Source organism: Bombina bombina, chromosome 10 (genome assembly GCF_027579735.1).
Source record: "Bombina bombina isolate aBomBom1 chromosome 10, aBomBom1.pri, whole genome shotgun sequence".
In the NCBI taxonomy this organism is placed as follows: Eukaryota; Metazoa; Chordata; class Amphibia; order Anura; family Bombinatoridae; genus Bombina; species Bombina bombina.
The window spans coordinates 169,393,334-169,418,460 of record NC_069508.1 but is presented as its reverse complement, the minus strand read 5'-3'; the positions used below and the strand labels follow the sequence as shown (position 1 = coordinate 169,418,460).

General features: G+C 40.3%; 1 protein-coding gene across 3 annotated transcripts in view; it reads right to left on the bottom strand.

The window, feature by feature from the left end:
• The window catches only part of BEND5 (BEN domain containing 5), a 102,867-nt gene extending 78,049 nt beyond the window's left edge, over positions 1 to 24,818 (bottom strand). Inside the window, exons 1-2 of one of the 3 annotated variants that reach the window (XM_053693496.1) lie at positions 24,697 to 24,818; positions 13,940 to 14,075 (exon numbers count right to left, since the gene is read on the bottom strand). In XM_053693496.1, coding sequence (XP_053549471.1) covers positions 13,940 to 14,047 — 108 coding nt within the window. In that variant the 5' untranslated portion in view covers positions 14,048 to 14,075; positions 24,697 to 24,818. Of the gene's footprint in view, positions 1 to 13,939; positions 14,076 to 21,796; positions 22,365 to 24,696 lie in introns of those variants that run through there. The other 2 variants (XM_053693497.1, XM_053693498.1) reach the window with 2 other exon arrangements.
• Positions 24,819 to 25,127: the final 309 nt, after the last annotated feature.

Below are 25,127 nucleotides of genomic sequence, written 5' to 3'. Positions count from 1 at the left end.
AGCCACAGCTCTAGTAGAATGAGCTGTAATCCTTTCAGGAGGCTGCTGTCCAGCAGTCTCATAGGCTAAACGTATTATGCTACGAAGCCAAAAAGAGAGAGAGGTAGCCGAAGCCTTTTGACCTCTTCTCTGTCCAGAGTAAACGACAAACAGGGAAGAAGTTTGACGAAAATCTTTAGTTGCCTGCAAATAGAACTTCAGGGCACGGACTACGTCCAAATTATGCAAAAGTCGTTCCTTCTTTGAAGAAGGGTTAGGACACAGTGATGGAACAACAATCTCTTGATTGATATTCCTGTTAGTAACTACCTTAGGTAAGAACCCAGGTTTAGTACGCAGAACTACCTTGTCTGAATGAAAAATCAGATAAGGAGAATCACAATGTAAGGCAGATAACTCAGAGACTCTTCGAGCCGAGGAAATAGCCATCAAAAACAAAACTTTCCAGAATAACAGCTTGATATCAATGGAATGAAGGGGTTCAAATGGAACGCCTTGAAGAACATTAAGAACTAAGTTTAAGCTCCACGGCGGAGCAACAGTCTTAAACACAGGCTTAATCCTAGTTAAAGCCTGACAAAAAGCCTGAACGTCTGGAACTTCAGCCAGACGTTTGTGTAGAAGAATAGACAGAGCAGAAATCTGTTCCTTTAACGAACTAGCAGATAAGCCCTTTTCTAAACCCTCTTGTAGAAAAGACAATATCCTAGGAATCCTAACCTTACTCCATGAGTAACTCTTGGATTCGCACCAATATAAATATTTACGCCATATCTTATGGTAAATTTTTCTGGTAACAGGCTTCCTAGCCTGTATTAAGGTATCAATAACCGACTCCGAGAAGCCACGCTTTGATAGAATCAAGCGTTCAATCTCCATGCAGTCAGCCTCAGAGAAATTAGATTTGGATGTTTGAAAGGACCCTGAATTAGAAGGTCCTGTCTCAGAGGCAGAGACCACGGTGGACAGGACGACATGTCCACTAGGTCTGCATACCAGGTCCTGCGTGGCCACGCAGGCGCTATCAGAATCACCGAAGCTCTCTCCTGTTTGATCTTGGCAATCAAACGAGGAAGCATCGGGAATGGTGGAAACACATAAGCCATGTTGAAGACCCAAGGGGCTGTCAGAGCATCTATCAGCACCGCTCCCGGGTCCCTGGACCTGGATCCGTAACAAGGAAGCTTGACGTTCTGGCGAGACGCCATGAGATCCAGATCTGGTTTGCCCCAACGAAAAATCAGTTGAGCAAAGACCTCCGGATGAAGTTCCCACTCCCCCGGATGAAAAGTCTGGCGACTTAGAAAATCCGCCTCCCAGTTCTCTACGCCTGGGATGTAAATCGCTGACAGGTGGCAAGAGTGAGACTCTGCCCAGCGAATTATCTTTGAGACTTCCAACATCGCTAGGGAACTTCTGGTTCCCCCTTGATGGTTGATGTAAGCCACAGTCGTGATGTTGTCCGACTGAAATCTGATGAACCTCAGAGTTGCTAACTGAGGCCAAGCTAGGAGAGCATTGAATATTGCTCTTAATTCCAGAATATTTATTGGGAGGAGTTTCTCCTCCTGAGTCCATAATCCCTGAGCTTTCAGGGAGTTCCAGACTGCGCCCCAGCCTAGAAGGCTGGCGTCTGTTGTTACAATCGTCCAATCTGGCCTGCGAAAGGTCATCCCCTTGGACAGATGTGGCCGAGAGAGCCACCATAGAAGAGAATATCTGGTCTCTTGATCCAGACTTAGTAGGGGGGACAAATCTGAGTAATCCCCGTTCCACTGACTTAGCATGCACAATTGCAGCGGTCTGAGATGCAGGCGCTCAAATGGTACTATGTCCATTGCCGCTACCATTAAGCCGATTACTTCCATGCACTGAGCTACTGACGGGTGTGGAATGGAATGAAGGACACGGCAAGCATTTAGAAGTTTTGATAACCTGGCCTCTGTCAGTTAAATTTTCATCTCTACAGAATCTATAAGAGTCCCTAGAAAGGGAACTCTTGTAAGTGGTAATAGAGAACTCTTTTCCACGTTCACCTTCCACCCATGCGACCTCAGAAATGCCAGAACTATCTCTGTATGAGACTTGGCAGTTTGAAAACTTGACGCTTGTATCAGAATGTCGTCTAGGTACGGAGTCACCGCTATGCCTCGCGGTCTAGGAAAGCAAATCTTAGGTACCGATAATGATCCTTGTGAATCGGTATGTGAAGGTAGGCATCCTTTAAATCCACTGTGGTCATGTACTGACCCTCTTGGATCATGGGAAGGATGGTTCGAATAGTTTCCATTTTGAATGATGGAACTCTTAGAAATTTGTTTAGGATTTTTAAGTCCAAGATTGGTCTGAAGGTTCCCTCTTTCTTGGGAACCATAAATAGATTTGAATAGAATCCCTGCCCGTGTTCCGTCCGCGGAACTGGGTGGATCACCCCCATTAGTAAAAGGTCTTGTACACAGCGTAGAAAAGCCTCTTTCTTTATTTGGTTTGCTGATAACCTTGAAAGATGAAATCTCCCTCGTGGAGGAGAAGTTTTGAAGTCCAGGAGATATCCTTGAGATATGATCTCCAACGCCCAGGGATCCTGGACATCTCTTGCCCAAGCCTGGGCGAAGAGAGAAAGTCTGCCCCCCACTAGATCCGTTTCCGGATAGGGGGCCCTCTCTTCATGCTGTCTTGGAGGCAGCAGCAGGTTTCTTGGCCTGCTTGCCCTTGTTCCAGGACTGGTTAACTTTCCAGCCCTGCCTGTAACGAGCAACAGCTCCTTCCTGTTTTGGAGCGGAGGAAGTTGATGCTGCTCCAGCCTTGAAGTTACGAAAGGCACGAAAATTAGACTGTTTGGCCTTTGATTTGGCCCTGTCCTGAGGTAGAGCATGGCCCTTACCTCCCGTAATGTCAGCTATAATTTCTTTCAAGCCGGGCCCGAATAAGGTCTGCCCTTTGAAAGAAATATTAAGCAATTTAGATTTAGAAGTCACGTCAGCTGACCAGGATTTAAGCCATAGCGCTCTGCGCGCTTGGATGGCGAATCCGGAGTTCTTAGCCGTAAGTTTGGTTAAATGTACGACGGCATCAGAAACAAATGCGTTAGCTAGCTTAAGTGCTTTAAGCTTGTTCATAATTTCATCCAATGGAGCTGTGCGAATGGCCTCTTCCAGAGACTCAAACCAGAATGCCGCCGCAGCAGTGACAGGCGCAATGCATGCAAGGGGCTGTAAGATAAAACCTTGTTGAACAAACATTTTCTTAAGGTAACCCTCTAATTTCTTATCCATTGTATCTGAAAAGGCACAACTATCCTCCACCGGGATAGTGGTACGCTTAGCTAAAGTAGAAACTGCTCCCTCCACCTTAGGGACCGTCTGCCATAAGTCTCGTGTGGTGGCGTCTATAGGAAACATTTTCCTAAATATGGGAGGAGGGGAAAAGGGCACACCAGGTCTATCACACTCCTTGCTAATAATCTCTGTAAGCCATTTAGGTATAGGAAACACGTCAGTACACACCGGTACCGCATAGTATTTATCCAACCTACATAATTTTTCTGGAATTGCAACCGTGTTACAATCATTCAGAGCCGCTAATACCTCCCCTAGCAATATGCGGAGGTTCTCAAGCTTAAATTTAAAATTAGAAATCTCTGAATCCAGTCTCCCTGGATCAGATCCGTCACCCACAGAATGAAGCTCTCCGTCTTCACGTTCTGCAAACTGTGACGCAGTATCTGACATGGCTCTCACCTCATCCGCGCGCTCTGTCCTTAACCCAGAGCTATCGCGCTGGCCTCTTAATTCTGGCAATTTAGATAATACTTCTGTCATAACAGTAGCCATGTCTTGCAAAGTGATTTGTAAGGGCCTCCCTGATGTACTTGGCGCCACAAAATCACGCACCTCCTGAGCGGGAGGCGAAGGTACTGACACGTGAGGAGAGTTAGTCGGCATAACTTCCCCCTCGTTGTCTGGTGATAATTTCTTTACATGTAAAGATTGACTTTTATTTAAAGTAACATCAATGCAATTAGTACATAAATTTCTATTGGGCTCCACATTGGCCTTTAAACATAGTGAACAAAGAGATTCATCTGTGTCAGACATGTTTAGAATAGGTTGTGTTCCTCACAGCGTCTCCTCTATATCCAACTAGCTCCCCAGAAAAAATAAGACACCTAGTTTGTCTATAGATATTGAACAGTGTATAATTTAGAATCTAGGGAGCGCCTCAAATTGGGCTGGGATATATGCACATAAAACGTTGATGGGTATTTAGAAAAATTTCACAGGTTTATTCATACAAACACGATAAAAACAATTAAAAATGTAAAAAATATATGAATGCGATCGAAGTGAGTTGAAATTACTCAACTTATTAGATATATATCCTCTTATACATTAACTTTTATGGTATCAGACAGGATGGTGATACACAAGTGTAAAAGAATAAAAAGTATAGAGAATATAAAAAATATAAAAAAGTCCTTCATGGATCCATGAGTACAGTAAAAAATATATGAATAAAACCATATAGCAGGTATAGAAATACAATCTTCAAAAAATATCAAAAATTAAGATACTAAAAACATACAATACAATATAGTTAACGATTCCTAAATATAATAATTATGTAAACAGTGTGTAGTGTCTCCTATGTGTATTAGACATTCCCTGATATTAGGGTAAATAGTTCCAAGTTCCTTGGGGGCAATTCTGCCCTATGGTGAGTCGATCCTAGGGGGTATAGCTGTGAAGGTGTCCAAGAAGTTTGACTTAGTGAAGGGTGATGTAAAATGTAAAAATGTGGAAAAAACAAATAGAAAAATAATGTCCTAGTGCTGTGATCAGTGGCAATAAAACTCAGATCCAAAAAAATTTTGTGACAAAAATAAGTGGGAAGTAGAAAAAAGTTGAAAAAAGTGAAAAAATAATCGTTTTAATGTCCCAATTCCAAAATCCAAAAAGATTTATAATAAAAAATCCAAATAGAAACGAATAAGATTCCCAGTGTACCTGTGGAATATAAAACAAAAACAAATAGTGCAATAACGTTTAGGAAATCCTTAGTATAAATGAAATGAGGCTTACCATCAATAGCCAACGCGTTTCGGCCCTTCCTTGGGCCTTTTTCAAGACTGTATTGTGGTAAGCATAACTAGGCCTCTTTTTATACTATGGTGCACCTATCACAGTGCACCAAAATTGCGCCAAAAAGTGTTCACCTTTGACCCGGAAGTGATACCTTCCTGTATCTCAAATGTTTTATGCATACTTATTTTTATTTTTATTTGGTTATTGTGGCCAATTTTAGGCTGTTGCTTGATTCCTCTCTAAGCAGAATAAGGAGAGGCAGAAAGGCGAATTTTTCATCGCCGAAATCGCCGAAACCGGAAGTGCACTTTGCATGTTGGTGTCACTTCCGGTTCGTGATTAGGGGCCGGTGTCGTTTAAAAGTACTTCTGGACTGACATATACTTACAACTGACTATGGTGTCTTGGGTTGTACATTTATTGCTATTTGGTCCCAGGGGAGTGTTATTTCTTATGTCATTTCGGCCAATACGCATTACCGGAAATGGTGTCACCACCGGAAGTGGAGTTCCGGTCTCCTTATGACCGGAAGTGACGTCGTAACCGGAAATGGTGTTCCGGTCTATGTGTGACTATGGGTATTTTTCAGGGGTTTGTAATACTGAATGTGAAATACTTAGTAAAATGTTATACATGGATTCATTGTGGTCAAAAAAATAATAAAAGCGTATGTGTACAGAAACGGTCAGTGAAATTATTTACAGAGGCGAATTTGTAAAACACTTTTAAAAATATATAATAAAAGTATAATACAAGTCTGTTATTAAGGTACATAAGCAGATTACTTTAAATCAGAGGTGTCAGAAATCACTATTCCAGTTAGGTGCCTAATTAGTGTCATATTTTGAAAGATGAGGATTCCACTAGTTCATATGCTGGTAAGATGGGTTCCCTCAAAAACAGGTGTTTCTCTGTGTGGAATCCACCCGGTAAATAGGGCTCTATATTACCACATCAGGAAGAATTGGTGGGAAGAATTATAAAAAATCTGGTAATTTTAGATAAAGCGGATTACAACCAAGAATGCAATAGGATTCTCGCAGACAAAAAAACCTATGAGAAACTCAGGAATAACCCCGTTGAAGGCTACAAGAAGGACTTAGATAGGATCTTGGGGGAGGCAAGGAGAAATGGAATACTGAATGAGAAGGAATACAAATACTTGAATGTTAAACACCCCATCACTCCAGTATTCTACTACCTCCCCAAGATCCACAAATCCATCGAAAAACCGCCAGGAAGACCAATCATATCAGGGATAGGTTCTTTAACAAGTAACCTATCAGAATATGTAGACAAACAACTCCAACAACATGTAATGAAACTTCCATCATACTTGCGGGATTCAACCCAAGTCCTAAATGTATTAGAGGGTATCGAATGGAAAAGCAACTACATTCTGGCTACCTGTGATGTAACATCCCTCTACACGAGCATTCCTCATCAGGGGGGCCTAGAAGCCTTCGACTTCTTTTTGACAAAGGATCCGGACATGCCAACACTACACAAGAACTTTATTTTAGATGGCATCAACTTTATACTGACTCATAACTATTTTTTTAACCAGGGGACCTATTTTAACCAGATATGCGGAACAGCAATGGGGACCAGGTTCGCGCCCAGCTACGCGAATCTGTATATGGGAAGATAGGAACGAATTTTTTGGGAATCGTGCCCAGCGAGCGCGGACCTGGTCCTATACCGAAGGTATATAGACGATATTTTGTTAATCTGGAAAGGTTCTATGGAGGACCTTTTATACACAATTGAGGTCATGAATAGTAATAACCTCAACCCTAAAGTTTACACACGAAAATAAGTATGAAGGAAATTACATTCCTGGATCTAAAAATTGAAGTAATCGAAGGCAAACTAGAAACATCTACTCACTTCAAACAGGTAGACTGTAATAATTACATTCACCAAGACAGCTGTCACCACTCCAATTGGAAATCTAATATACCTAAGGGTCAGATGCTAAGACTAAAGAAAAACTGTTCCAACCCGGAGAAATGGGAACAACAAGTGACTATGATCAAAGAAAGGTTCCTTGAAAGAGGATATGATAATGACAGCTTGGAGAGAAACATATCAGAGGTTAGGATGAAAGACAGAAAAGACCTTCTACTGTATAAAAATAAGGAAAACAAATCAATATGGGATGATGAAATAGTGAACATCCCTTTTATAACAAAATACAGCACTAACAGACACATTATAGAAAAGATCATAAGGAAACACTGGTCGATTTTGAAAGATGACGATGTACTCGGGGAAAGGCTCCCAGAAACACCAAAATTCATTTACCGTAAATTAGAAAACTTGAAGAGTATACTCTCACCAAGTATACCCAGAACCCCTAAGTTGAAAACGAGAGATATACAAGATAGAGACATTAAGGGTTTCTATCCATGCCCTAGTTGTAAGGCGTGTGAAAGAGGTGTAAAAACCAAGCAATTCACAGCACATAACACCAAAATAGTTTACCCTATAAGAGACCATATAAGGTGTAGTAATAAGGGAGTCATATACCTCATAGAATGCAGCTGCGGTCTCCAATATATTGGTCAGACCTCCAGACCCCTTAAGGACCGTATCAGAGAGCATCTACTACAGATCAAAAATAAGAGTACAGAGACTCCACTATACAAACATTTCACTAGAAAACATCAGGGAAACAAGAAAGATTTCAAATATTGCGGTATCCAACTAGTAAACCCCAGTTGGAGAGGGGGAGATCAAGAGAAAAAACTCCTTATAGAAGAATCTAGGTGGATATTCTATTTAGACTGCCTTCACCCCAGGGGTCTGAATAACAAGGAGGATTTGTCACATTTATTTAATCTCAAATAGACATGCGCTATAGGAAACAAAGATCCATTATTAGCATGTATCTTCATACTAGCGTAATAGACTAGTTTACCTAATGAGTACATGATACAACTCCCCTTCAATTTTACCCTTAATCTTTAATAATCTTTTATTATCCACCTACCCACCAGATTTTTAGATAAATTTTTGATGATGTTTTAACAAATGTTTTTAACGATCCCATAAAATCCCTTTCTACATCTTTTTAGACCCCTTAGCAATTTTTTATAATTCTTCCCACCAATTCTTCCTGATGTGGTAATATAGAGCCCTATTTACCGGGTGGATTCCACACAGAGAAACACCTGTTTTTGAGGGAACCCATTTTACCAGCATATGAACTAGTGGAATCCTCATCTTTCAAAATATGACACTAATTAGGCACCTAACTGGAATAGTGATTTCTGACACCTCTGATTTAAAGTAATCTGCTTATGTACCTTAATAACAGACTTGTATTATACTTTTATTATATATTTTTAAAAGTGTTTTACAAATTCGCCTCTGTAAATAATTTCACTGACCGTTTCTGTACACATACGCTTTTATTATTTTTTTGACCACAATGAATCCATGTATAACATTTTACTAAGTATTTCACATTCAGTATTACAAACCCCTGAAAAATACCCATAGTCACACATAGACCGGAACACCATTTCCGGTTACGACGTCACTTCCGGTCATAAGGAGACCGGAACTCCACTTCCGGTGGTGACACCATTTCCGGTAATGCGTATTGGCCGAAATGACATAAGAAATAACACTCCCCTGGGACCAAATAGCAATAAATGTACAACCCAAGACACCATAGTCAGTTGTAAGTATATGTCAGTCCAGAAGTACTTTTAAACGACACCGGCCCCTAATCACGAACCGGAAGTGACACCAACATGCAAAGTGCACTTCTGGTTTCGGCGATTTAAAATTCGCCTTTCTGCCTCTCCTTATTCTGCTTAGAGAGGAATCAAGCAACAGCCTAAAATTGGCCACAATAACCAAATAAAAATAAAAATAAGTATGCATAAAACATTTGAGATACAGGAAGGTATCACTTCCGGGTCAAAGGTGAACACTTTTTGGCGCAATTTTGGTGCACTGTGATAGGTGCACCATAGTATAAAAAGAGGCCTAGTTATGCTTACCACAATACAGTCTTGAAAAAGGCCCAAGGAAGGGCCGAAACGCGTGGTCAGACATGTTTAAACAGACTAGCAATGAGACTAGCAAGCTTGGAAATACTTTTCTAAATAAATTTACAAGCAATATAAAAAACGCTACTGTGCCTTTAAGAAGCACAAAAAGCTGTCACAGTTGAAATAACAATGAACCAAAATAGTTATAGCAACCAATTTTTCACAGTAAATGTATTAAGTTAGCAAAGGATTGCACCCACCAGCAAATGGATGATTAACCCCTTAATACCCAAAAACGGATTAACAATTTAATAATTAACGTTTTTCTCACAGTCAAAACACACTGTCACAGGTCTGCTGTGACTGATTACCTCCCTCAAAATGAATTTTGAAGACCCCTGAGCTCTCTAGAGACGATCTGGATCATGGAGGATGAAGTAGACAAAGCGCTAAAATAGGCCCCTCCCACTCATATTACAACAGTGGGGAAGCTCAGAAAACTGTTTCTATGCAGAAAACAAAGATGGCCATGTGGTAAAAATCATGCCCCAATAAGTTTTATCACCAAGTACCTCACAAAAAACGATTAACATGCCAGTAAACGTTTTAAACATACATTTGAAAAGTTATGAATTGTTATTAATAAGCCTGCTACCAGTCGCTTTTACTGCAGTTAAGGCTCATACATTATTTCAATATTAACAGTATTTTCAGAGTCAATTCCATTCCTTAGAAAAATACATTCAGTGTACACACACTCATCAGCCTAATACCAGTCGCTATCACTGCTTTTAAGGCTGAACTTACTTTACATTGGTATCAGCAGTATTTTCTCAGTCAATTCCATTCCTCAGAAAAATAATTACTGCACATACCTCATTTGCAGGGGGGCCCTGCATGCTATTCCCCTTCTCTGAAGTTACCTCACTCCTCAGATGAGAACAGCCAGTGGATCTTAGTTACGTCTGCTAAGATCATAGAAAACGCAGGCAGATTCTTCTTCTAATGCTGCCTGAGAATAAACAGCACACTCCGGTGCCATTTAAAATAACAAACTTTTGATTGTAGAAATAAACTAAGTTAAAAAACACCACAGACCTCTCACAGCGACCTATCTAGTTAGGCTGCAAGAGAATGACTGAATATGACATGTGAGGGGAGGAGCTATGTAGCAGCTCTGCTGGGTGATCCTCTTGCAGCTTCCTGTTAGGAAGAGATATATTCCAGAAGTAATGGATGACCCGTGGACTGACTACACTTAACAAGACAAAAGACAATTTTCTGTAGTGTAGCTGCCCCTCTCCCCATTCCCTTTCTTAACATTTATTAACCCTCCCTCCCTTTCCCTCTCCCTCCATCTCTTCACCGTCAATGTATTTTTAAAAAAAAAACATTTTATGTATGTTTTTATTTGAGATTAAGATTATACAATATAGAAACAGCAGCATGGTTACAATATAATCAGTGACAGAAACATATATCCAAGTATTAGCATCAAACTGACATAAAATGTCACCACTGTGTATCTTATATCTTACAGGCATAGTATAACATTTTAAAACACAAACATAATCATTATTAGGTAAGTAACCCATGCATTCTCAACCAAGTCTCTTTTTATCTATTTGTGGTCACAGTTTCCAGTGTAATGTAGGTATTATCAGTTTCCCCTAAAGTAGAATATAAAGATAACTAGAGAAAGGTATACCTCCTATTAAAGGTAGTGGTTACTCTTGGACCTCTGGTATTATTACATAGTGGCTTGAGGATCACTTAGGGAACATACAACAAATGAAAGCATATAGGAGTGGAGTTTCTATAGGATTCATTTTCCTAAACCCAATGGAGTAAAAGGGGGGGGGGGGGGCGCTGAGATGCTTGAGTAAAAAAGTTGGCGAAACACTCAACAATCTCAAGAGACCTCATAATGTCATACTACTAATTGTCCTTCCTTATTGTTATCTGCAGCATATGAGACCTCCTGCGTCTTGCCAGTGCCTCACACCTTGTATTCCATAGGGAAGCTACCAATAATATAAACCTGGACTAAGCACCAATATAATGATGGGTGTTCAGGGAAGGGACTATACTATGACCATAAGATATTCAATTATAAAGCAAGGATTCCCATATCTAATTGGTACCAAACTGTATGGGAGGTATATGTAGGTGTAAAGTGTGATGTACCATAACATAACATATCGTTACCATTTCCATAAAAACAAACCTTAGCAACCTGGTACGGCCCTATACCCAGGTATCAGGTAGATTATCTAAGTGAGTAGTCAGAGAATGGACAAATCAAGAAACAGGGCTCAACATTAAATTATCCTTGATATCAAGCAGGGTGGGCAACATCTATCATAATCCTTTATAACAACATTGAAAGCAGCTATGTATGGTCAAGTAACCGAACCGTGCTCTCTTTGGCACCCATAGAGCACATAATACTACAATAATGAATTAGGTGAGATGCTTTACCAATTTGATGACATATGTGACAGGAAATACTAGCTGGGCATTAGGTAAATCGTATAAAAGGGTTTGTGCATAATAGAGTACATGAAAACTTGTATTAGTTTAGGGTTAAGATTCAGCCATGTTAACTATAGAATTTAACAAATCAGCTTGTATAAAGGTTAACAAGCAATTGTAGCTGGATTACTCCTGTCAGGGGATAGAGATAAGTGGTATTTCAACAATCTCCCTTATTATGATAGGGGGATATAGGCCGAGCTCCCTCATTTCGATTACATGAACAAGAGCAGTATATAGGGGTCGATTTATCAAAGTCATCCTCCTTGAATTCCGTCCAGCTTCAATTGCGTGTTGTATATTTCGCCATACAGACTGAGGCAAACACCATTATAATACATGCTTTTACATCTTGTGATGCAGTACTTTCTTCTTTAAACTAATTTTTCAAAGGCTCAGCGACAAAAAGAGACCGTTATTGCAAGAAATTTGCGCTTCCACTGGCGAATATGGGTACCAACAGTTTTATATCTATATATCGAAGTATTGATATATTTATTTTTGTGATCTTCAATTATCAACATATGGCAAAAACAGCACAGAAACATTATAATATATATAAGCTAAATAGTTAACCTAAAAAACGCTTTTTTAATAATGAAAATATTGCGGCGTAAATATTTATAGGGATGTACTGTGATAAATAGGGAGTAAATAGGGAGTAAATGCTTTTGCCGATAGGCAAAATTTATCATTATTACTCCCCAAAAAAAAAAATTACGTCTATTTTTGTTATAAATTCAGGCGCACATGTGCGCTTCTACGGAGGCGAGTTGGGGCACAGTTACAGGCGAAGCACATACAGAGTTCCCCTAGCCTTTGATAAATCTAGCCCATGGAATGGCCCCACATTCACATATTAACACTATTAAACCTTATATACCCTACATAACTAGATTCACCCAGTGCACTATACTCATGTCTGCCATAGAGCCCCGAGTATTGAACTACATAATATACCTAGTAATACTCCCCACAACAAAGATTAAACCTCAAGTCAGAAGGATCCTTATGCAGTAGGCTTAAAGAAGCTTAGATTAGAATGCAGCAGTCAGAGAACATCAGCATTAACATCATTGGACAAATGCAAAAATACAGTGCCTACATCATATATATGCAATCCAAGGGTAGAGAACAGAGTTAACAAGAAGTACATATGTCCCTCTTCTTCAAAATATTGCCTAAGAACATAGCAGGGTATTTTGCGCTTCAACTGGTACCGGATCTAGAACTTCACCCTATTATTAAGGTTTGGTGAGTCTAGTGAGTTTATCCAATGACATCATATGCTAAGTGGACAGCAGACAAGGGAACTAAGCCACTCTAACATACTATCTTCAATTTATATATACATAGGCTATATTGAGTATTATTGAGAATGTTTAACATAAAGCCAAAGTATGAACTAGTTTTAGGCCATAAAGCTCAACATTAAGTTATTTACAATATAAAGCCGAGTTGGCAAAAGTGGGCTGCTGCCTCTGTGTCCTCTAGGTGTTATATCTTAACAAGTAAGGAGACATAATAATATATATCTGAATATATCAAGGTTTTGCACATGAATAGATGTAGTAGTGGACATATATGCAAGAGAATAGCAGGGTCAAAGGGAAACCATTGTATAAAATGTGGGCAGGAGTCAAATGTATTAACTATTTAGGCGGCAGACAGAACAGGCCAGATCTTTTATTATCTTTTTATTTATATCCAAAAAACAAAAAAGAAACAAATACATCAAAAAGAAACAGGAAGAAGACAAACAAACAATACTCAACACATAAAACAAATTACATAGAGCAAATTTCCCCAAAATAGCAACACATTTAAATCAAACCAGTTACCAGTTCCCAAATTATTCCAGATCTACTGTAGTGAAACTAGTCCGCAGGACTAGACAGGAAAGTGAATAGATCATGCAATATATATTAACTCCAAGTGCATAAGAAATGCTAATTGTATATCTAATCAGAAGCTACTTGCAAACCTATGTAGTATAAAAAGCAGCTTCATTGTAAGCACAATACTCAGACTTACATAACGCTGCTTAGCCATAGGGCGCCAGAAAACGGATTATTGGTTGATTCGGATAAATATTAATCAGTTTTTCAACTTCTACACTGTAACCATTTTTAATACAAACATAGTAGCTGTCTAATCAATATCTTTGCATTTGTGCATGTTGTATAGCGCTATAGCAAACTATCACACCTGAGGATAGATAGATAGATAGATAGATAGATAGATGAGGAAAATGCCCGAACAGATCATGTACAAAACAAACAATAGTATCAGAGAAGACTGCACGGTGTGTACCTTAGTGTGCTGAAGCTCAGAGTCCTCCTCATTGTCATATTTTTTAAATTCCCACAAGTCTTCCGAGGAGTTCAGACACCGCTTGGGGATTTTGATTTTTTTCTGCATTACACAGTTTTCCAGATCGGTTTAGCTACTAAAGAAAAAAAAAACACATTAAAAAGATTAGATTTCTGCTTCCTCTAAGATCAAAATACTCTTTGTGATGCAAACATTAAAAAGCTGAAGTCTGGAGAATGTGAGTCTTTCCAGAGAATAGAGAGAGAGATTTTTCATGTGTGTACAATAAAAACAGAACAAAGGAAGAATCTAACTGGAGATGATTTTGAAAACTAGCCCAAAAGGGAAAAAAAAGAACTTTATTATCAATATGCATTTGTATCTGCATTATCTGATACCCCTCTCTCACAGGCTGACTTATAACAGAAACAGAGTATTCAAATATAAAATAAAACCACTGTCACAATAGAAACCCAAAACAGCAAGCATGTTATTGTGAGAGAGGCATTATAATATTAGTATTATGATCATACTCAAAAAATGATGTCATTAACCCCTTAATGACACGAGTCGTACAGGGTACGTCACACAGAACCTGGTCTTTAAAGACCAGCGACGTACCCTGTACGACCTAAGTGTTTAAAGTGGCTGGAAGCGATCCTGATCGCTTCCAGCCGTTTTCAAGGTATTGCCGTGATGCCTCGATATTGAGGCATCATGGCAATACCTTTTCTGGCACACTGATGCAGAGAGGCTTACTCTGTGGCCCTCTCTGCATCGGCCAGCGATGGTGCCGATCGTTGGTGGGTGGGAGCAGTTACAGGGAGGAGGGTGGGTGGCCCATCGCTGGGAATCTTGTTCCAGATTAGTCCCGGTGCGTGCGGGCGCGTGCACGGGGGCGGGGCTGCGATCTTAACATAGTATTAGCACATAAACGGTCCGGTTGTGGTGGGAGCGGGAGGTGATCCGTGGTGGGAGCGGGTGATGGGGGTTTAATTTTTATTTATAAAAAGGATCTGGGAGAGGGGGGTGGGGGGTATTGAGGGGGGGCCAGCTACACTACAGAAAAAAAAATATAAAAAAAAAAAATGCACTAAAGTTTGAAAAGTGGGTACTGGCAGACAGCTGCCAGTACCCAAAATGGCACCAAATAGTGAGAGGGGGGAGATTAGAGAGCTGTGTGGGGGGGGCTCAGGGAGGTTGGGTGCTATGGGGGGCTCCTACACAGCAGCATATGTAAATATGCTGGGGGAAAAAATAAAAAAATTAAAAGAGAGCTTTTATTTTAGCACTGGCAGACTTTCTGCCAGTACTTAAGATGGCGGGGACAATTTTGGGGTGAGGGAGGGAAGAGAACTGTTTGGGAGGGATCAGGGGGTGGGATGTGTCAGGTGGGAGGCTGATCTCTACACTAAAGCTAAACTTAACCCTGCAAGCTACCTAATTAACCCCTTCACTGCTAGACAAAATACACGTGTGATGCGCAGCGGCATTTTGCCGCCTTGTAATTACCAAAAAGAAACTCCAAAGCCATATATGTCTGCTATTTCTGAACAAAGGGGATCCAAGAGAAGCATTTACAACCATGTGTGCCATAATTGCACAAGCTGTTAGTAAATAATTTCAGTGAGAAACCTAAAATTGTGAAAAATTTTACGATTTTTTTAATTTGATGGCATTTGGGCGGTGAAATGGTGGCATGAAATATACCAAGATGGGCCTTGATCAATACTTGAGGTTGTCTACTACATTACACTAAAGCTAAAATTAACCCTAGAAGTTCCCTACATGCTCCCTAATTAACCCCTTCACTGCTGGGCATAATACACGTGTGGTGCGCAGTGGTATTTAGCGGCCTTCTAATTACCAAAAAGCAACGCCAAAGCCATATATGTCTGTTATTTCTGAACAAAGGGGATCCCAGAGAAGCATTTACAACCATATATGCCATAATTGCACAAGTTGTTTGTAAATAATTTCAGTGACAAACCTAAAGTTTGTGAAAAAATTTGTGAAAAAGTTAACAATTTTTTTTATTTGATCGCATTTGGCGGTGAAATGGTGGCTTGAAATATACCAAAATGGGCCTAGATCAATACTTTGGGATGTCTTCTAAAAAAATATATATACATGTCAAGGGATATTCAAGAATTCCTGAAAGATATCAGTGTTCCAATATAACTAGCGCTAATCTTGAAAAAAAGTGGTTTGGAAATAGCCAAGTGCTACTTGTACTTATTGCCCTATAACTTGCAAAAAAAGCAAAGAACATGTAAACATTGGGTATTTCTAAACTCAGGACAAAATTTAGAAACTATTTACCATGGGTGTTTTTTGGTGGTTGTAGATGTGTAACAGATTTTGGTGGCCAAAGTTAGAAAAAGTGTGTTTTTTTTTCCATTTTTTCCTCATATTTTATAAAAAAATTTATAGTAAATTATAAGATATGATGAAAATAATGGTATCTTTAGAAAGTCCATTTAATAGCGAGAAAAACGGTATATAATATGTGTGGGTACAATAAATGAGTAAGAGGAAAATTACAGCTAAACACAAACACCGCAGAAATTTAAAAATAGCCCTGGTCCTTAAGGGAAAGAAATTGAAAAATGGCCTTGGTCCTTAAGGGGTTAAGGAAGCAGCATTAAATACTTCTCTGTCAGTTGGTGTAAAAACATAAAGAGAACAAGAACACTGTGTTTATTCTTCTTTTATTACACTTTTCTACCAAATGCATCTGAGTGATAACAAGTAGATGTAAAAGATAAATACAACAACCTATCCCATCCACATCAGGAATTCAGTCCGGGCAGACAAGTAGCGGCTGATAAAACATCTTATTTGAGATGTCACTGTGAGCACAATGTGTCCCCAGGAATGTCACCTGTACAGGCATGCCATGAGCCTCAAAATATCTTCCCTTCAACATTCCATGATATGACAACTGACCGCTGTTAGTCAACACTCTAAATCCAACATAGAGGGCACGGAACCTCATTAAAAATATGAGTCTATTATTAAGATAAGTGTCAGTGTTCTCCCCAGGACTTATTTTAAAGGGACAGTAAAGCCAAATTCAGATAGAGTAAGTGATTTTAAACAGCTTTCCAATTTACTTTTATTGTCACATGGTATTGGTTATCTTGATATCCTTTGTTAAGAGTAAAGCTAGGTAGTTTAAAAGCAGCTCAGGAGTGTGTGTTGCAAACACTGCTGTCAGATGGCTAGAGATACGTGCATGCTCCCAAGCTCACCTAGTATTACTTTTTAATAAAGGATAATAAAAGAACTAATCAAAATGTTTAACAGAAGTAAATTAGAAAGACATTTAAAAGGTTATGCTCTATCCATTCCAGTCCATTTAAGTTTCATTTTGACTTTGTCCCTTTAATGGGCACACCTGATCCCCCAGCTAAAATTTAAGCCAATATGAAGCAAATATAAACTAATATTATTTTTTTTACAAATGTTAAATGCACAAATTATCATTAAATCAATTTATGTTAAATAATTTATGCTTTGGATAGTTTAAAGGGCCATTACAATTGAAAAATCACATGCTCTTTTGCGCATGTAATTTTGATATTAGCAACCCTGTACCTCTATGTGTTTAACCACCGCAAAGGGATTAAACACACAGTAGAGGTACCACTTGGCGGAAAACGATGCTGACCAGATCAGCACCGGTAGTTACACAGTCCGGAAACTAGCACTGATGATTGGCGCATGTCATTTTTGGATTACAATGGCCCTTTAAGTAACATTTATAAGTAACATAAAACATATTATTATTACATTGCCCCCACCTGGCTACTTCATAATATCACCTAGCTATAGCAACTATGAGAGAAACATGACACACATTGATGGCATTACAATATAGTTTTACCATTTATATAAGGGATGGGGGCTTCCACAGAACCCACTCGCATAGACGTTGTAAGACACAGGGGTGTGGTAATGTAAATAAATAAATAGTAGCCCAAAGGATGATAGCACTAATCAAATCTACTTGCCGGATGAATAAAATGATGATAAAAAGTAAAAGGGCACACAATGGTTGGGTATAAGGGAGGGAAAGTACCCGGGGAGGCTGTATAGAGGGGAGAACCGAACCCTCTACCAGCGGGATAGTGAAAGGATAGAACTTAACTATCATAACATTCAGTTTTAAAAAGAAATAATAATAAAATAAATGTTTTTTGATGCATTCATTTATTTTTAGGAACTTACATTTCAAAATGCATTTATATTAAAGGGAAATAAAACATTAAATGCATGCTAGAGATAATTAAAGGGATATGAAGCCAATGCATTTTCTTTGGTGATTCAGACAAAGACTACAATTTTAGTTTCCAGATTATTTCTATATTCAAATTTGCTTTGTTTCCATGGAAGAGATATCTAAGTAGGAGTATAGAGCCCTACATGGCAGGAAATAGTGCTGCCATCTAATGCTCTTGCAAATGAATAAGATTCTTCTAAAACTGCTGCAATATAGTGCTCCAGACACGTGCACGCTCCTGAGCTTACGTCCCTGCTTTAAAAAAAAAAAAAGATACCAAGGGAACAAAGAAAATTTGATAACTGAAATCACTTAGAAAGTTTATTAAAATTGCATGCAAGAAAAATTGGGGGTTTTGTATCCCTTTAAGTATTCAATTTGCAAAAAGCAGCAACACAGTAGATTAAACAATTATTTTTTAGAAAAAGAAAAACAATGTAATACAATTTTTTTCGGATTATCATATATGCAATTACTCAGATAAAGCCATGTGTAAATATCATTTAGCTCCTCCCCATGACATTATTCTATTAACCCATTCAAAAACAGCAGGCTATTAAATTGTCCAATTTTTACAGAAACATAAAAGATTCCATTGACTCCATGAGGGACCCTAGTTTCCAAATGAAAGATCCAAAAAGCCTCCCCTTGTTTAAGTCTCTGTTCTCTATCCCTTCCCCGTCTGATTAAGGGCACATGGTCAAAAATTTGAAACCCTAATTGACTTACTGTATGACCAACCTAATCAACACGATCATGGACCCTTTTGGTAGTTTCACCTACATTTAATAAGCCACATGGACATTTTAGTAGATAAATAATCTGTAATGCAGGTGAAATATTTATTAATAAAATACTTTTTTGACAACGCGTGGATAAAAAAATTAGGGGCCCTGTATTAAGCTATTTTAATTAATGCAACCATTTTTCTTAGAACACAAATAAGATTGTTTTAATACCTTATCAGGGCCAATATCGGATCTAATTAAAGAATCCCTTAAATCCCATGATCTCCTATAAGTTGCTATAGGTGGTTTTTTAAATTTTTTAACAAGATTGTAAAATATCCCGAAGTTTATTAACCCTTTAAGGACACAGCTTTCAGTTTGCTCAATTGTTTTATGACGCAAAAATTCCGTCATATGTCCTTAAGAGGTTAATGATTTGCAAACCTTTACTTTGTTTATTAAAAAGAGAATCAAAAACCTTTAAAAGGGACAGTCTAGTCAAAATGAAACTTTCATGATTCAGATAGGATATGCAATTTTAAACAACTTTCCAATTTACTTTTATCATCAAATTTGCTTTGTTCTCTTGGTATTTTGTTTTGAAAGCTAAACCTAGTTAGGCTCACACTGATTTCTAAACTGTTGAAAACCGCCTCCTACCTCACACACAGTTTGACAGTTTTTAACAGACAGTGCAAGTCTATGTGTGTCATATAGATAACACTGTGCTCACTCCTGTGGAGTTATTTAGGAGTAAGCACTGATTGGCTACAACACATGCCTGTTAAAAGCACTCAGATAAGGTGGCAGTCTGCAGAGGCTTAGATACAAGATAACCACAGAGGTAATAAGTGTATTAATATCACAGTGTTGGTTATGCAAACCTGGGGAATAGGTAATTACAGGGATTATCTTTCTTTTTAAACAATAACAATTCTGGAGTAGACTGTCCCTTTAAGTATTCTGGAGTAGACTGTCCCTTTAAGTATTCTGAGCACAGCTTAGCTTGTGAATAATTTACAGATGTGTTGTTTTAATAATATAAGATGTTTAAATATTGAAAAAAAAAAAACAGTACACAGTTTTAGTATTCATAAAGCAATGGGAGCTGCCATGTTGTAATCTAGGTTTCCTTCTCTGCTGAGGCCAAACAGGAACAGTCTTACATGGGTCTCTATAGAGCACCGGTTTTCAAACCTGTCTTCAGGCCTCCCCAACAGGCCATATTCTCAGGATTGCCGTGGGTGAGAGCAGGTAAAATATTCATGTTTAATAATCAGCTGATTATGTTACCTGTGCTCTAGTTCAGATATCCTCAAAATGTGGTCTGTTAGAGAGGCCCAAGGACAGGTTTGAAAACCAGTGCTATAGAGTACAACCAGTGCCTGTGTGCACTTATACTTCATACAGGAATTAGAAAGAACAACATTTTCAGAATTAAAATTACAAGAAAAAAAAAGGAGTATATAAATACAAAAAGTTTATAGCAAAGTTTTTTAATAAACATAATTAAACATTTTATAGTACAATCTCAAGTGGTGTAAGGTCCCTTTAAGTTGTCTCCCTCCCTTTTGTAGTGTATGTCAGGTTGCATGTCAAACTACACGCTCCATCTCTAGAGAATGATTGTTTCCAGAAATAAAGAGCTACAATCCCAAACATCACTTATATAAAATCCCAAACATCACTTATATAAAATCCTAAACATCACTTGTATAAAATCCCAAACATCACTTGTATAAAATCCCAAACATCACTTGTATAAAATCCCAAACATCACTTGTATAAAATCCCAAACATCACTTGTATAAAATCCCAAACATCACTTATATAAAATCCCAAACATCACTTATATAAAATCCTAAACATCACTTGTATAAAATCCCAAACATCACTTGTATAAAATCCCAAACATCACTTGTATAAAATCCCAAACATCACTTATATAAAATCCTAAACATCACTTGTATAAAATCCTAAACATCACTTGTATAAAATCCCAAACATCACTTATATAAAATCCCAAACATCACTTATATATGGGAACATTAAATACATATAAGTTACAGATAACCGAACAGCTGAGATGATTAGGTCAAAGCCCCCCCAAGATAAATAAATATATCTTATCTCTTCACCTAAAAACCAATATATGCACCATATTCCCTGTTCATATCACCATGTCCCAGTTCAGTGAATTTTCATTAAAGGGCACTAAACTCAAAAATTAACTCTCCATAAAATGTTTTAAGAGACAGGAAATCCCAAACATTGAATGAATGATTTGGATAATACATACAATTTTAAACAACTTTCAAATTTACTTTATTCAAATTTGCTTCATTCTCATGTTATCCTTTGCTAGAGGAACACATCTAGTTAACCAAACACAAAAGACAAATGTATACAGGCACCAATCACCAGCTAGCTCCCACTAGAGTATGATATGTGCATATTCATTTTCAACAATGGATTCCAAGAGAACAACGCACAATGAAGCAAATTTATTCAAATTTGCTTCATTCTCATGTTATCCTTTGCTAGAGGAACACATCTAGTTAACCAAACACAAAAGACAAATGTATACAGGCACCAATCACCAGCTAGCTCCCACTAGAGTATGATATGTGCATATTCATTTTCAACAATGGATACCAAGAGAACAACGCACATTTGAAAATAGAAGTGATTTTGAAAGTGTCATAAAATTGCATGCTCTGATTCTTGCAAGTTTCATTTTGACTTTTCTATCCCTTTAACTCATTTAAAAATAAATGCATGCGTAAATTAAACAATTTAAAAAAAAACTGGAACGTATTTTTATATTTATTTTGCTTGTTTTACCTGTAATTTTGAAAATGCAGGTTTCCCACTGCTCCAAAGAGGCTGAAGTGGGTCTTATAAAATCCAGAACATCGTCTCTGCAACATGCTACACAGCAGAAGCTCATTTATACCTGTTCATAATTGTGTTGAGCTGAGATGTTTAAATCAAACTTGATTATAACCCAAATCCCTAGGTAGGTCAGTCCCCCATCAGTCCTATCTCTCTCATGATTTCTGCCACCTTTCTCTTCAGTCTTATAGTCTCTTTTACCTTTGGTATCTCCCCTGCAGTCATACTCATTAAAAAAAGATTAAATATTTTGTCAGCATGAGAACACTGGAACACATTTCATATGTGCAGCTAGTAGGCGAGTCCACTGCTCCACTCAGCCCCCTATTCTGCTCCCATTCACTTTACCTCCTATCTTCTCCTTCCAATAAACCCCTCCTCTCACTAGAATTCTGCTCCCACTCAGCCCTTCTTTCTCAGTCCCAGCCTTCTCATCCCCTCTTTCACATCCCCTCTTTCTCAGCCCCAGTGTTCTCCTCCCACTCAGCCCCTCTTTCTCAGTCCCAGCCTTCTCATCCCCTCTTTCTCAGCCCCAGTGTTCTACTCCCACTCAGCCCCTCTTTCTCAGTCCCAGCCTTCTCATCCCACTCAGCCCCTCTTTTTCACCACCAGTCTTCTCCTCCCATGCAGTCCCTGTTGGCAACCTTCAGTCTCCTACTCCCACTCAGCCCCTATTTCTCACCCCAGTCATCCTCTCTGGGTCACCCCAAGTCTTCTCCTCCCACTCAGCCCCTCTAAGTCAACCCCAGTCTTCTGCTCTTACTCAGCCCCTCTTGGTCACCCCCAGTCTTCTTCTAACAATCAGCCCCTCTTGGTCACCCCCAGTCTTCTTCTAACAATCAGCCCCTCTTGGTCACCCCCAGTCTTCTTCTAACAATCAGCACCTCTTGGTCACCCCCAGTCTTCCCCTCCCACTCAGCCCCTCTTGGTCACCCCCAGTCTTCTTCTACCAATCAGCACCTCTTGGTCATCCCCAGTCTTCTCCTCCCACTCAGCCCCTCTTGGTCACTCACAGTCTTCTGCTCACACGCAGCCCCTCTTGGTCACCCCCAGTCTTCTGCTCACAAGCAGCCCCTCTTGGTCACCCCCAGTCTTCTGCTAACACTCAGCCCCTCTTGGTCACCCCCAGTCTTCTTCTAACAATCAGCCCCTCTTGGCCACCCCAGTCTTCTTCTAACAATCAGCCCCTCTTGGCCACCCCAGTCTTCTTCTAACAATCAGCCCCTCTTGGCCACCCCAGTCTTCTTCTAACAATCAGCACCTCTTGGTCACCCCCAGTCTTCTCCTCCCACTCAGTCCCTCTTGGTCACCCCAGTCTTCCCCTCCCACTCAGCCCCTCTTGGTCACCCCCATTCTTCCCCTCCCACTCAGCTCCTCTTGGTCACCCCCAGTCGTCTTCTACCAATCAGCCCCTCTTGGCCACCCCAGTCTTCTTCTAACAATCAGCACCTCTTGGTCACCCCCAGTCTTCTCCTCCCACTCAGTCCCTCTTGGTCACCCCAGTCTTCCCCTCCCACTCAGCCCCTCTTGGTCACCCCCATTCTTCCCCTTCCACTCAGCACCTCTTGGTCAACCCCAGTCTTCTCCTCCCACTCAGCCCCTCTTGGTCACCCCCAGTCTTCTGCTCAAATGCAGCCCCTCTTGGTAACCCCCAGTCTTCTGCTCACACTCAGCCCCTCTTGGTCACCCCCAGCCTTCTTCTAACAATCAGCCCATCTTGGTCACCCCCAGTCTTCTTCTAACAATCAGCACCTCTTGGTCACCCCCAGTCTTCCTCTCCCACTCAGCCCCTCTTGGTCACCCCCAGTCTTCCCCTCCCACTCAGCCCCTCTTGGTCACCCCCAGTCTTCCCCTCCCACTCAGCCACTCTTGGTCACCCCCAGTCTTCATCTACCAATCAGTACCTCTTGGTCACCCCCAGTGTTCTCCTCCCACTCAGAGCCTCTTGGTCACCTCCAGTCTTCTGCTCACATGCAGCCCCTCTTGGTCACCCCCAGTCTTCTGCTCACACGCAGCCCCTCTTGGTCACCCCCAGTCTTCTGCTCACACGCAGCCCCTCTTGGTCACCCCCAGTCTTCTGCTCAAACGCAGCCCCTCTTGGTAACCCCCAGTCTTATGCTCACACTCAGCCCCTCTTGGTCACCCTCAGTCTTCTGCTCACACTAAGCCCCTCTTTCTCACCCACAGTCTTCTCCTCACACTCAGCCCCTCTTGGTCACCCCCATTATTTTCCTCTCACTCAGCCCCTCTGTCTCACCCCTAGTCTTCTGCTCAAACTCAGCCCCTCTTGGTAACCCCCAGTCTTCTGCTCACACTTAGCCACTTTTGTTTTCCCCCAGTCTTCTGCTCACACTTAGCCACTTTTGTTTTCCCCCAGTCTTCTACTCACACTTAGCCACTTTTGTTCACCCCCAGTCTTCTCCTCACAATTAGCGCCTCTTGGTCACCCCCAGTGTTCTCTTCCCACTAAACGCCTCTTGGTCACCCCCAGTCTTCTGCTCACACTCAGCCCCTATTGGTCACCCCCAGTCTTCTGCTCACACTCAGCCCCTCTTGGTCACCCCAAGTCTTCTGCTCACACTCAGCCCTTCTTGGTCACCACCAGTCTTCTGCTCACACTCAGCCCTTCTTGGTCACCACCAGTCTTCTGCTCACACTCAGACCCTCTTTCTCACCCACTCAAACTCCAAACGTAATCCCCTGTCTTCTCCTTTTTTCAATATCCAGTGTCTCTTCCCCATCAGTCTCTCTCTCCCGTCTACCTACAAACCGTTCAGCCTGTCAGTGTCATTATCTCAGGACACCATTGCCGTACCTAGACCGGTCTATGTCGCCGACACTCCGCTTACCTAACCAGCCGTAATGCCCTGGGCCGGGGTCACACGTTACTCTGCAATAACCGGGGAACAGAAACACTGTATACCCGGGCCCCAGATCGGCAACTCGACGCTCTGCAGGACGCGGCTGGCATGGCAACCGCAGGGGAAAACAACAGAGCGCCGAGAGATGCAGGGATACACAGTGAGGAGCAATAGAGCGCCGAGACAAGCAGGGGAAACAATAGAGCGCCGAGGAATAGGCAGCAGGGAAAGTAATAGAGTGCTGAGACACCTAAGTGGTCAAAAGGATGGGTACAGGGCATACGAGAGAGGGGTACATTGCAGTTATAGAGGAATTAAATGAGCATGGTAAGGAAGCATGTGCCCCCCTCACGGCCAAGCAGCAATTATATGCTAAATATACTTTGCATAGAATTTATTAAAGGGATATAGTGCTTTTT